At 36.1% G+C, this 13,655-nt stretch overlaps 1 protein-coding gene across 9 annotated transcripts in view; it reads left to right on the forward strand.

Annotated features, from left to right (window-relative positions):
• The window catches only part of TLE1 (TLE family member 1, transcriptional corepressor), a 97,256-nt gene that overhangs the window by 18,828 nt on the left and 64,773 nt on the right, over positions 1-13,655 (forward strand). For 4 of the 9 annotated variants that reach the window (XM_053702460.1, XM_053702461.1, XM_053702462.1 and 1 more), the window contains 2 exons: positions 2,892-2,954; positions 5,916-6,020. In XM_053702460.1, coding sequence (XP_053558435.1) covers positions 2,892-2,954; positions 5,916-6,020 — 168 coding nt within the window. The remainder of the gene's footprint in view (positions 1-2,891; positions 2,955-5,915; positions 6,021-13,655) is intronic. The other 5 variants (XM_053702463.1, XM_053702464.1, XM_053702465.1 and 2 more) reach the window with 2 other exon arrangements.

Raw genomic sequence — 13,655 nt, forward strand, 5'->3', positions numbered from 1 at the left:
AATGTGGCTACTTTCCTAAGCCTTTTACTCAAGAGGCCTGTAAATTTGATTGGCTGCTACAATTCTAGCAGAATCATTCGATTTGAGAGCAATAGAGAGATAAGTTATCCAATTACCCAAATGATTTGCAGGGTTAGCCAGTGTTGTCATGGAGACACGGGTTGGAACAAATTAAATTTTGAGCAATAAAATAATTTTAAAGCTCATCTGGGAGCAGAGAAATTTGGCAGTGGCACATACCTGCATTGATTCCTAGCTTGACATCCTTTTTGACATTGATATACTGTTGGGATTTCACATTCTAAATGCATCATCTTTTATTTTTAATGTTTTAATCCACTTGCATTTCATGACATTTTATTTATTTTTTTCAAATTTCTATCCATCTATACAAAGGGGATTTCAATTGTCTTTATGTTCCTGTGAATTTACATTTCAAATCTATTATTGTGTAGGACATATTTTTATTTTTAATCTCTTATTAAGCATTGTTTAATTTACAGATTTGAAGTAGGATTACAGAAACGCTTTGTCAGATCACTAGGTTAAAGTGAGATCTGCATGTTGTAACTCCTCCTTAACCAGTCGGTTTATGGATTCCTAGTTTTACATAATAAGTGCTGAACATTTAAGATGAACGGCATAGATCTAAAAATGAAGAATGCTTCATATTGAGTTTTGTTTTTTCCCTCTCCCCACGTCTGCTTTTAGACAGATGGAGATGGAAATTGCTTTGAGGTCAATAAGCCATTTGCAGCATTCTCACCGCCTTCGATTTTTCTCTCATCTGCCACACAGATTATCTCAAATGATTCAGTAATGACAAAAAGTGCAATGTTGACCTTTATTCCTTTGTGGTTTACAATGTTACATGGTATAAATGGCAGGAAGTCCATATTTTTCTGTCTAGAAGGCTTTTGAGTTATTGAACCAGGCCTCTCTATTTTTTTTTCTCCATAGTTGAGCTGATTTGGAAACTGCTGACTTTTAAGGGTTAAAGTTTGCTCTGAGGATTTTTATAGCATTGGTGCAAGTTGGTACAATGCTTTTAAAATAAACCTGGCCCTTTTTATATCCTACTGATACACTAATGAGTCTAATTTTTATGTAAATTTCAGCAAAAGGCTATTTATCACTAATTCACTCAAAATCAATATTTTAGGTAATTAAAATCCAATCTGTATGATTGCATTTTGACCTACAGTACATTAAAAAGTAATGTTGAAAATATATATATATATTTTGTACTGGTATATTTTAAACACCCCCCTCAGTAATACCTAGAGACAAATAGTTCCTTCCTGATAGGGACAACTTCCACTTTTTTTTTTTTTTTTGGATTATACATCTTGCAGGAAAAATACTTATTTAAAGAGTCATTTATTTGTACAGTTTTCCTATGACTCTGTGACCTTCATATCAAGTTAAAACTTATGCGAGCAAAAGGGCAATTCTTTTAAGCTATTGTTTGCCAAGAACAGCATCCAACAGTACTAAGTAGATTTTGCCTGATGGTCTGTGCTTCATTTTACAGACTGCAGCAGTTCCTTCCTGTTCATTTTAATGATGCTTCAGATAGGAGGGCAGCTCTTGAGTGAAGGAGCCGCCAAAGCCAGTCATTTGCAAATAAACCAAGAAAGTCGCTCAAGTAGAGAGCACCAACGACTGATGTTGGGTTGTAGCGCTTTGATAGGCTGTGTACTTGAGTTGACTATTAAAAATGAACACACTCGAGAGACCTTGCATTAAGAACATAAACAATTAAGGGCTCTTGAGATGCACTGAGAGCTGCCATACAGATACAAGGGTCTTTTCCTGACATAGTAGACTGAAGTTTGTGGTGCCAAAGAGCTTGGACAGTTATTACTGTTCTGTCTGCCAGAGCTTTTGCAGACGAGATTTAGTTCTCTACACTTGGGTTTTTGTTATTGAACTGCATATGCCCAAACCTACCTGATCTTAAAGGGACAGTCTACACCATAATCTTTATTTTAAAAGATGGATAATCCCTTTTATTACCCGTTCACCAGTTTTTACACAACCATCAGTTATATTAATATACTTTTTACCTCTGATGACCTTGTATCTAAGCATCTTCTGACAGCTCCATTACTTTTTTTTTTTTTGTCTTTTGACTTGCATTTTAGCCAATTAGTGTTGTGTTTTGCTGAGTCCCTGGACGTGAGCACAATGCTATCTATGGCCCACATGATCTAGTATTCTCCTGTTGTGAAAAGCAAATAAAAAAGAATGTGATAAGAGGCTGTCTGTAGTGGCTTAGAAACAAGCAGAAATTTAGAGGTTTAAATTTTATAAAGTATTTTGATAACAATGTTTGTGCAAAGCTGCAGAATGGGTAGTAAAGGCATCATCTATCTTTTTAAACAATAACACTTGTAGTGTTGCCTCTCCCTTTTTAAAAAGGTGTATAGCTATTATTTCTCTTGACACCACTGCTGGTAATTCATCAGGGAACTGATGCTGATCAACTTCTTTAGATCTTATTGATTTTAATGAGGGTTGTTGTTGTTGTGTTTTTTTTTTTTTTTTCATAAAGGTCAATTGAAGTCAGTTCTGATTATTTGACATAAGGTAACATTAGATTGTATATACCCAATTTGTCAGTAACATGCTTTATTTTTTGTATGAACCTGTATGCAGAACTTTGACTAAAAAGTACTAAATAGCCTTTTAATGCATTGAGTATTCGGGTTGGTGAGGTATGACCGCAATTATAATTTGATAATCACAGCAAGGAAACCAATTATTGTTAGAGGGCTTAACCAAATGTAAACAATCTTTTAGGTTTCTATTTACAATGTTATAAAGTAGTGTGTAGAACTATTTTCAATGTAAATACTGTAACATTTTCTTTCTTTCTTTCCTTGTAGACAGAAATCGCCAAGCGATTAAACACAATATGTGCACAAGTCATCCCATTTCTTTCTCAGGAAGTAAGTAAAAAATGCTGGCTGCTAATGTGCAATTATGCTACTTCTCTGTTTGCAAATTAGTTAGCTTTACAATGTTAATTTTATCACGAAGCATAAGTGTGAAGAACATCTGTTCTAGTTATGGTGTGCAGAACCCCTGCTATTTCATCTAACAGATTGCTGGCCAAGCTGCAGATACAGGAACACTGACTCACACAGATCTTAGAGCAAAAACTGCAAAATGACTATCAAAGCAAGCCTTGATTTTTTCACTTCTAAAGCTGATGTAGGAATGTTTATTTATGCAGCTGCAGTTCTCATTCTTAAAGGGACATTACAGTTGTTAGCAATGTACCTTCATGTCTGATAATTCTGCAATGAATAATGCAGCTTTAATTTGTTAAATGAGCATTCCCCCCCCTGATTTCCCTGTCCCCAGAGAAAAAGAACACTTGATAACCAATCGCACACTGATACACAGATATTGCATGTACGCTGGGGTAGCCTGCCCTCTTCTATGCCGTTAAGGTGGTTTAGCATCGATTCAGCTTTATTATATTTCCGAAGGGCATCCCTAATATTTATATATACAATACTATTAAAGGGACAGTCTACAATATAATTTGTATTGTTTAAAAGATACATAATCCCTTTATTGTCCATTCCCCAGTTTTGGATAATTAAGTTATATTAATATACTTTTTTACCTCTGTGATTACCTTGTATCTAAGAACCTTCTGACAGCCCCCTGATCACATGACTATTATCTTTGACTTGCATTTAGCATTGTGTTGTGCTAAATCTTAAATAACTTTCTGTGCCTGAACAGTGTTATCTGTATGGCCCACATGAACTATCAAGTCTCTTGTTGTGAAAAGCAATTTAACCCTTTCGTGTCAGGGCTAAAGTGCCTACATCGAAACAACTGTTCCGATGTAGACAAATTGAAACCACGCAATCGTGCACACGATCCCAAGATTTCAATTATTGGATCGCGCCTGGGGGCGTCCCTACAACCCTAGGAACGCTCTCCAGACCGCGATCAAATCCTGACAGCACTGAAGGCTTTAGGACAGCCATTAGCTATGACGTTCTATTCCGTCATAACGGCTTTAAAGCCCAGTCTAATTATGACGAAATAGAACGGCATAACGGCTTTAAAAGGTTAAAAAGCATGTGATAAGAGGCAGCCCTCAAGGGGTTAGAAATTAGCATTCTAGCCTACCTAGGTTTAGTTTCAACTAAGTAATACCAAGAGAAAAAGCAAATTTGATGATAAAAGTAAATTGAAAAGTTGATTAAAATTACATGTCCTATCTGAATAATGTTTTAATTTTGACTAGACTGTCCCTTTAACACTTAAACTACCTTGTATGCTCACTTCTATTGCAAAGAATACTTTTGTTATGATGATGCAAAACTTATAATTTACCTTTAAAAGAAAACAATCGGTACTGAGAATGTTAGGTAGGAGGGGGTAAACAAACCTCAGATACATTTTAGCTAAAAGTATTAACCAACGTGTCCCTGGGGAGAAGTGGAACACGTACAATTTTCAGAAGTATTCTACAGCAAAAGGCAGCAAAATAATGAATATATATTGTTTATTTTTCAATAAGCAAACATTTTATGCATTGTTGAAATGCTGAGTTTTAAATCTAGGTTTATATAAAATGATAGCCCCTTAAAAGCAATTTCTTTTATTCTCATTTAAAGTTCACTATAAACTAGCTGTGTGTTTGTTGCTTTTTAAAGGGGCATTCTAAAGCAAATGTTATTTTCTCTAATTAGTGGCATTAGCTAGCGCATGTAATTTATTTGTTTTTTTGTATTTGGTATCCCAGGATTATAGCTTCTTTGCAGGGTGTAGCTGGCCAGTTAATCAGAGGTGTACATGACCCTACCAGTCACCAGCTGTGCTCTACTTGAGAGCTACAATCAGAAATGCAAGAATTGTGTTGTGGATCATACTATATTACAACTATTGTTTTGGCCACAACTGATACAAATCCTCATGTAGTTCACCTTTTTAGCCTAGGCAGTCATTCTGCTCACAGATCCTTAGACACAAGACTGAATCACAACAGTAATTCAAATTTGAAAAGACTGCAGCATCATCTTTGGAGTTCTTAAAGGGATATATATATATATATATATATATATATATATATATATATATATATATATATATATATATTGATTCAGACAGAGCATATCATTTTTAAAGTTTCCAATTTACTTATATTATCAGATTTGCTTTTTTTCTATGCTTAGATACCTAGGTAGGTGTCTGGAGAACTTCATTGCAGGAAATAGTGCTGCATTCTAGTGCTCTTGCAAATTGATAACATTCTTGCAAAACTGCTGCCAAATAGTGCTATAGAAACGTGCACACTCCTGAGCTTACTCCCTGGCTTTTCAACGAAAGATACTAAGAGAGCGAAGACAATTTGGTAATAGAAGTAAGTCAGAAAGTTTGTTTAAAATTGCATGCTCTATCTGAATCATGAAATAAAACATTGTTTAATTTCCCTTTAAGAATAGCAAATGGTAAATAAGGTATTAAGGTATATTAAATCTTTTCACACTTGGCATGTAAATATTGTAATTACAAGGAGGTCTAAGCAATTTATGCTGCTTTTGAGCCCTTGCGGGGCTGGCTTACAGTTGCTTCTTACCCTCCCAGACAACTCTGAGTTGGCGGATATAAATCACCCTGATTTGACAGGCCCTTCTCTCATGTAATTGGTCACATGAGGAAAGAGGGCGGCATACACACGTGTGTATGTATGATACACCTGGGCAGCAGACATAGTGTATGCTGCCCCTTTGGAGCAGAGCCATGTAGAGGTTCTCAAGTCTGCCCAAGGTGTTTTTTATGGTCCCTTTTTAATATCTGCAAAAATACCCTTTTAAGCCAGTTTTTAGCAATTAACTTTGCTCGCAAGATTTTAACTTTAGATTTGCCATTTTTATTTGCAGCATCAACAGCAAGTGGCTCAAGCTGTAGAGCGTGCCAAACAAGTGACAATGGCTGAGCTGAATGCCATCATCGGGGTACGTGGCCTTCCAGGTCTACCTCCTACAGTGTGTATACCAAGCTTTCTTACTTGTTTTATTGTTTTATATATTTAAATATTGCATTTAATATAATATGTTCAATTATTCCTTGGGTATATTACACTTTCATAATATAGCTCTTTGTTTGAAAAATGGACACCTTGCTTGTATTTTTCTTAAAGGTACAGTAAAAGTCAAAATTAAAAACTTTTCATGATTCAGATAAAGCATACATTATTAATTATTATTTATTTCAACTTTCCTATTTGCTTTTATGTAATTTGCTTTGCTCTTTTGATACTTTGTTAAAGAACATACCTAGGTAGACTCAGGAGCAATAATGCACTAGCTGGTGATTGATGGCTTCACATATATGCCTCTTGTTATTGGCTCACCATATGTGTTCAGCTAGCTCCCAGTAGTGCATCGCTGCTCCTTGGACACAGGATGCCAAAAGTGAAGAAAATGATATAATATAAGTAAATTAGAAAGTTGTTTGTTTGAAATTTGTATGCTGTATCTGAATCATTTCAAGAAATGTTCTTTAGTTTTCTTCCACTTTTTAATATGAGGTAAATTGTAGCCCTAAATTCCAGTCGTTTTGTTTTTTTTAGGATGAGATGAAGTTTTGCATGAACTTTGTTTTTGCTAATAAACAAAATTTATAGATTGACAGTTACTGAACCAAAAAGTAAATATGTTGCGCAGCGTTTTTATTTCTTACAAGAGTATTCATTTATCCTTTTGTCTAAAGTAGACTCTAGAAAGTTCATCTGAGCCTCTGGCCAAAAATCATTTTATAGCTCTTTGCTGTGGTATTTCTCTTTAAAGGGGCAGTGAACATCAATTTTCATACAACTGCATTTAACAGACATTACTATAAATAATATGCACAGATATTGATCTAAACCTTTTAAAAACTAACTTAGAAGCTCCCAATGTGTCAGTGTTGACGAGGTTAGGCTGGGACACCCATTGAAAGGGGCTGTGAAAGCAGGACGAGCAGAAACTCCCCCCTGCATATGAAAAGACAGATTACGCAAACAGAAGTAACATCTGTTGTTTTAGGGATTGGTTAGGAGTCTCAAAATCAGCACAGTGTTGTTTAAAATAATGAAAACAATACATTGTTTAAAAAAAAAAACTCCCAGGTGGGCTATATGAATGAATAGACTACAAAACATGTATACAAAGAAAAATCTAGTGTACAATGTCTCTTTAATTAAAATAAAAATTGAGTTTGTGTTGACAAAATATCAAGCATGACAGAATTTGTAATCCAAATGAAATGTAGCTTTTTAAAGGTAATTTAACTTGTACCTAAAGTGTGTTTGTGTGTGTGTGTATCAGACCGGTGTGTGTGTACTGACAATATCTGACAGTCCTGTTTTTGTCCTGCTGTTCCATGAAATCTTTCTATCTGCCTTGGGGTTTGAAAGAGATGTTTTGCTATGGGAATATATCATAAAAATAAATGTATGTTGAAGAAATATTTGAATAAAATTGTAATTAAAATCCAAATTACAATACTTAACCCTTTCATGACAGGGTCATAATGTCTAAATCTGAACAACTTTCCGATGTAGACAAATTGAAATCCTGAGAGTTCAATTATGGGATTGGGTCAGGGGGGCATCCCTATGACTCTAGGCATGCCCTCCAGACCGCGATCACATCCAGGAAGCGCCGTTGACTTCAGGACAGCCAAACAGCTATGCCGTATTTCATCCTAGCGGCACTAAAGCCCAGCGCCATTTGGACGGAATAGAATGCCATAACGGCGCTAAAAGGTTAAAGGACCAGTCAACACAGTAGATTTGCATAATCAACAAATGCAAGATAACAATGCAATAGCACTTAGTCTGAACTTAAAATGAGTAGCAGATTTTTTTTCTGACAATTTTAAGTTATGTCTATTTCCACTCCCCCTGTACCATGTGACAGCCATCAGCCAATCACAAATGCATACACGTTTTATTCTGTGAATTCTTGCACATGTTCAGTAGGAGCTGGTGACTCTAAAAGTTTAAAGGGACATAATACTCATATGCTAAATCACTTGAAACTGATGCAGTATAACTGTAAAAAGCTGACAGGAAAATATCACCTGAGCATCTCTATGTAAAAAAGGAAGATATTTTACCTCAGTCTCCTCAGCTCAGCAGAGTAAGTTCTGTGTAAAAAGTTATACTCGGCTGTAGCCCAGCTGCAGGTAAAAAAAAAATGAAGAAATGAACAGCAGCCAATCAGCATCAGCAGTGCTGAGGTCATGAACTCTTTTACTGTTCTCTCATGAGATTTCATAGTAAGCTGAATAGGGAAATATGAGAGTGCACGATGCTCATCCCCTAAACTGTCCCAGGACAGACACACTAATATGCTGCTTAGAAATCCTTTACAATGGGAGGTGGCTACTGAGAAACTTTTGAGGTAAAATATCATTCTTTTGTACATAGAGATGTTCAGGTGGTATTTTCTAGTTGGCTTTTTACAGCTATGCTGCATCACTTTCAAGTGTTTAAACATTTTGGTATTATGGCCCTTTAAATATAAAAATACACTGCACATTTTGTTAATGGAAGTAAATTGGAAAGTTGTTTAAAATTGCATGCTCTATCTGAATAATGAAAGTTTAATGTTGACTTGAGTGTTCCTTTAATCAAAAAAATTGTGACCCCCCCCTCAGTGTCAGTCAGTCAGTCAGTCTGTCTTGTGTATGTATGGTACTGTGCAAAAGTCTTAGGACACCATTCGATTTCTTGTTTTAGCAAAGTTGTTTTTTTTTGACTATCCATATTTATTTTTTGGTCTCTTTATTAAGATGCAAACAGGAAATATAAACACAAAATATGCAAAAACATAATTTTCAAAACAAAATGGCTTCTTCAGGCAAAAGTCAGTATTTAGTGCACCCTCCCCTGGCACTAAGCACATCTTGAACTCTTTTGGGTCAGACTGTCCTGACGTTTTCTGAAGTAATCTTCTAGTATATTATACCAGAGTTCTTTAGGTTCTCTTATTTCTTTCTCTGTCTTGGTGATCCAATACTGCCTCTATAATATTCAGTTCTACATTCTGTGGAGACCAGTCCATGACTGTCAGTGTTTTGTCAGCTGTGTTTCTCTCCAAATATGCTTTCACTGCAAATATGCTTTCACTGCGATAGCAGTGTGCTTGGGATCGTTATGCTGAAAAATAAAACTATTCCCAATCAGGCGCTTTCCAGAAGGAATGGCATGATGAATTAAAACCTGTCTGTACTTTTCAGCATTCATGATCCCATCAATTCGGACCATATCGCCAACACCACTGGCAGAAATCAAGCCCTAAACCAGGACAGACCCTCCACCATGTTTCACTGAAGGCCGCAAGCACTTATTCTTCCATCTCTCTCCAACTCTTCTCACATATTGGCGACGATTAGACCCAGTAATGTCAAATTTGGACTTGTCACACAATAATGCGCTCTTCCACTGATCTTCATTTCAATCTTTGAACTTTAACATATCTTAACCTTTTCACCCTGTTCCCTGTTTCTTGGCTGCTACCCTTCCACAAAGAGCATTCCTTATAAACCTCCTTCAGACTTTAGAAGGGTCAACTTGGCATCTCCATGAACCTGCCAGATGTTGAGTCAGGTCCTTGCTGGACTTCTTCCGGTCTCTCAAAGAAGAAACTGAGAAACCTCTCATCAGATTTTGAACACTTTCTTGGCCTTTCAGTCATTTTTTTTATTGTCCTTGACCTCTCCTGTTTCTTTAAATGTCTTTATAACAGCTTGAATGCCGATACCACATCTTGAATATCCAGTTTATTTGCCGTTTTACCTTTTGAGAGTGGCCTTGCTGATGCAAAAGTATGATTTTATGTCTGTCAAATTCTGTTATATTTGGCATTTTAAATGGAATAATGTGATTTAAAGTTGGTCTTATTAGCAAGCTTCCAATGAATGTATGTAATGCTCAAGCATGTCTTTCACAAACCTGGTTTAATAGACCTTTTTTCAAAGCAGTAATTTTGACATGAAATAGTGGGACAAATACAAGAGTTGGCAATGACATTAATTAGGGTTCCATTAAGGGTTACGAGAGCCAGGTTCCTGATGTTGCTCAAGTGTAAGGGGAGGTCACACTAAAATACATTTTTTCTGATTTTTATTTTTTATTTTTTTTTAATACTGCATACAAATATCCTGTATTTTCTGGTTGTATTCTAATAAAGAGGCTAAGAAGAATAATTATATATGGTTGTTATACCATTGGTAAAACAACAAATCTAATGGTGGCCTAAGACTTTTGCAGAGGGATGTGTATATGTAAAGTCACTTGTGGGTGAAGTCTAATATTAAGAATGGCAAATGGTCAAGTATAAAACAAATTGTTAGATTTTTTGTTTTATGCTAAACAAACATTTTAATTTGTGTCTAAAATTAGGCTACATACCTGGTTTTATTTTTCTGTCATATTAAACAGATGTTCCATTACATAACTAGTGGGAATGTTTTATATATTATGAAATGTTGGGGGTTCCACTTATCTGCCAGTGACCCTGCAGTTTTTTTCTCTTCTTTAATTTGTTTCCACTTACCATTCTACCTGCTGGAGTGTAATAAATTGTTTACAAGTAGCTCCTTTTTACCTTTTTATATCAGCATTTTAAGTAGCTTATTTTGCCTGTGGTATTCTTACCTATAGTGAAAATTTGTCTACATAAGTATGGGCTATGAAAAAAAAAAAGCTGTGTAACATAGGCTGCAGAAAAAATACACTCCCAGTGGGAGGTAGGGGAAATAGTAGATGAGATCAGTAATAAAATGTTAATTTCCAATTGTTCTTTCTAAGTATTGAGATTTGGTATACAGGCAGAGATAAGATAATGAAGCATTTGTCTGTACAGAAAGTGATATAATAAGGATATTTGATTTCCCCACAAGCTTGATCCATTTTGATTGGTTTTGAAGCTTTTTCATGTACAAAATTCAACCTATAGAAGCAATGTCTCATACATTTTATACTCTGCTGCTCATTGGAAACACATGAAAGGAACAGTCAAGTCAAAATTAAACTTTCATGATTCAGATAGGGCATGTAATTTTAAACCGCTTTCCAATTTAGTGTTATCAAATTTTTCTTTTGTTCTCTTGGTATTTTGTTGAAAGGTAAACCTAGATAGACTCACTTATTCTAAGATGTTGAAGGCCTCCTTTATCTTGGTGCAGTTATTTGAGTTAGCACTGATTGGATAAAATGCAAGTCTGTCAAAAGAACTGAGAGATAAGGAGCAGTCTGCAGAGGCATGCATAGAACGTAAATATAGAGGTAAAAATGGTTAACCTCTTCCTGACGTTAGGACGTTCCATGCCGCCCTAACTGCGCTGTGCCGTTAGGACGGCAGCGAAGTTCCTAGCCATTTGACTGTACTGAAGCCAAACACACTTGCTGAATGGGATCGTGGCTTGGAGGGCGTGCCTACCGTCATAGGCACTCCCCCCTGACCTGATCCCATCATTGAAATCTTGCGATTGCATGCATGATCACGTGATTTAAATTTGTTTACATCTAAACTTTGTTCCAATTATAGACGAATGTGGCCTGTCAAAAAAGCGTTAATGGGGCCTTTTGTCATTTTTTTGTTATATATTGGCAGTTAAGCACAGCAGTTCAAAACGCCTTCATGCTATTTACACGCGTTAAAGCATATTCAATTTGCATTATTTTGCAGTTCAGGGACATACCTCTGAGAAAACCTTTTTTACTCTTTCCAATTTACAGTGTTGTAGCGAGTTAGAGGCATATGCAAATGTGCTCCAGTCTTAACCAGGAAACGTTTGGGCATGTTACTAGGTCAATTTTTTGGCTCCTCTTGGGCGCAGTGAAAAAAAAAGTTTGCACATGTAAACTGAATGGAAATCAAGCCAAATAGGTTATTGCAATCTTTTTGTCTATGTATAATTAAACATTTTTATGATTAATTTGATTTTTACTTTAGGGTGTTTTTAATGTGTTTAAGGTTAAAGATGCAAGGGGTTACTCTGCTTTTGTCTTGCATGTTATTTGCTCTCTAGCTATTTTTTAATGGTTTTTAAAGATGATTTTTTTTTTTTTACTGCATATGCTTTGCCAAAAAAAAACAACTTTCTGATGTTGCAATGCAAACCTAAACAAACTGACTTCTGCCATTTTGTGTTGCATTTATTTGTCTTGTATTAGTGTGTAACCTCCTAACTCAGGTTTGCTGACTAATTTGTCTGCCTTGTAGTTTACCTTTCACAGTGACCGTGGTTATGCAAATCATGCACGTCTCGCATTGGTGAACAGAAATCTAAATTGTATAGGGATTAACCAGCAAAGTATATTTTCTGCAAGAAGTCAAATTGCACCTTCATTACCAGATTGATATTCCATTCTTTATAATAGGATTCCCCCCCCCCCCCCACACACACACACACGATAATCATGTTGTGTATGTCCTGTCCGAGTTTTTTTTTTTCCTTTCTTGGATAGACTTTGATAAATAGGTCCCTTGAGACCTGGTCAGCTATTCCCTTTCCTCCCTCTTCCTTGTCCTCAAGTACAGTATTAAATTGGCCTCCACATAGATCTGCTTGTCACTCCTTTCAACAACATGTTTAATTGCATGACATAACATTGTTTGGTGTTTTTAATGGATTTTTTTTTTTTAATAAATATGCTGATTGGTTAATACTGTCTTGTCAGACAGCTTGTCACTCACAGGGCATTTGTTACACATTAATGAGTTCAGTGAACCATGCATTCCTTCCTCTGTGTGAATTCAGTTATTCCCGCCACACAAACTCTTGAGGATTTCTGTTTTTACTTTTTTTTTTTTTTTTGTTTCCCTGCCCTTCTAATGTAATCTTAAAAAAAAAAAAAAAAAAAAAAAAAAAAAAGTAGCAGAAACAAGGAGCTGTCCTTTCTGGTTTTATTCATGTGAGCGGCTTGAGCTGATTCAAATTACTCATTTATCAATTTATGTTAATTGCTTGTGAGAAGATGCCCCGCTGGTCTTTATGGTTCCCTCAGACACTTTGTAATGATAATTAGACATGCTGCTGTATGGATTAACAGTGCCATAGTCCAATGACGTCTGCAGACAATGGGACCAGTTAATCCATCTGTGCTTAAAATTACATCCCAACTGGAGATGGAAGAAAAAAAAAAACCAGAAGAGCGCGGGAGGATTAGTGCTCATAAAAGAATGAGTCTCAGCATGAAAACTCTCCTTTCATCAGTTTCTCAATTGCAGATCTGCAGTTGGTTTGCCTGTGGTAAGCCATTGGCAGTCAATTAGGTGAAATAAACTGGGAGGGTGACCTTCATTTCCTTTTAATAGCTTTTTCCTCCCTGAAATGGGGAGCTTCAGTGGATTTTCAGCTTACATTTTTATTCAAGCTGCTTTATTACACTTGACAGCTTATCCTTGCATAAACATTCCCTCCCCCTAGCAGTCTCCACGCCTCCTCCCTTCCTCCAAACTCTTAATTTTCACCCCAAATGATAGCATCAGCTCAGCATCCAAACGGTTATTGAACCTGGTCTGAAGCACAAATGCATAATGGTGTGCACACAGTGAAACTCCTGTAAATCTAAACGTGCACTGGAATAAGGGCATTAAAGAAGAGGAAAAAAACGCAATGCATCC

This window comes from Bombina bombina, chromosome 2, assembly GCF_027579735.1.
Source record: "Bombina bombina isolate aBomBom1 chromosome 2, aBomBom1.pri, whole genome shotgun sequence".
NCBI lineage: Eukaryota > Metazoa > Chordata > Amphibia > Anura > Bombinatoridae > Bombina > Bombina bombina.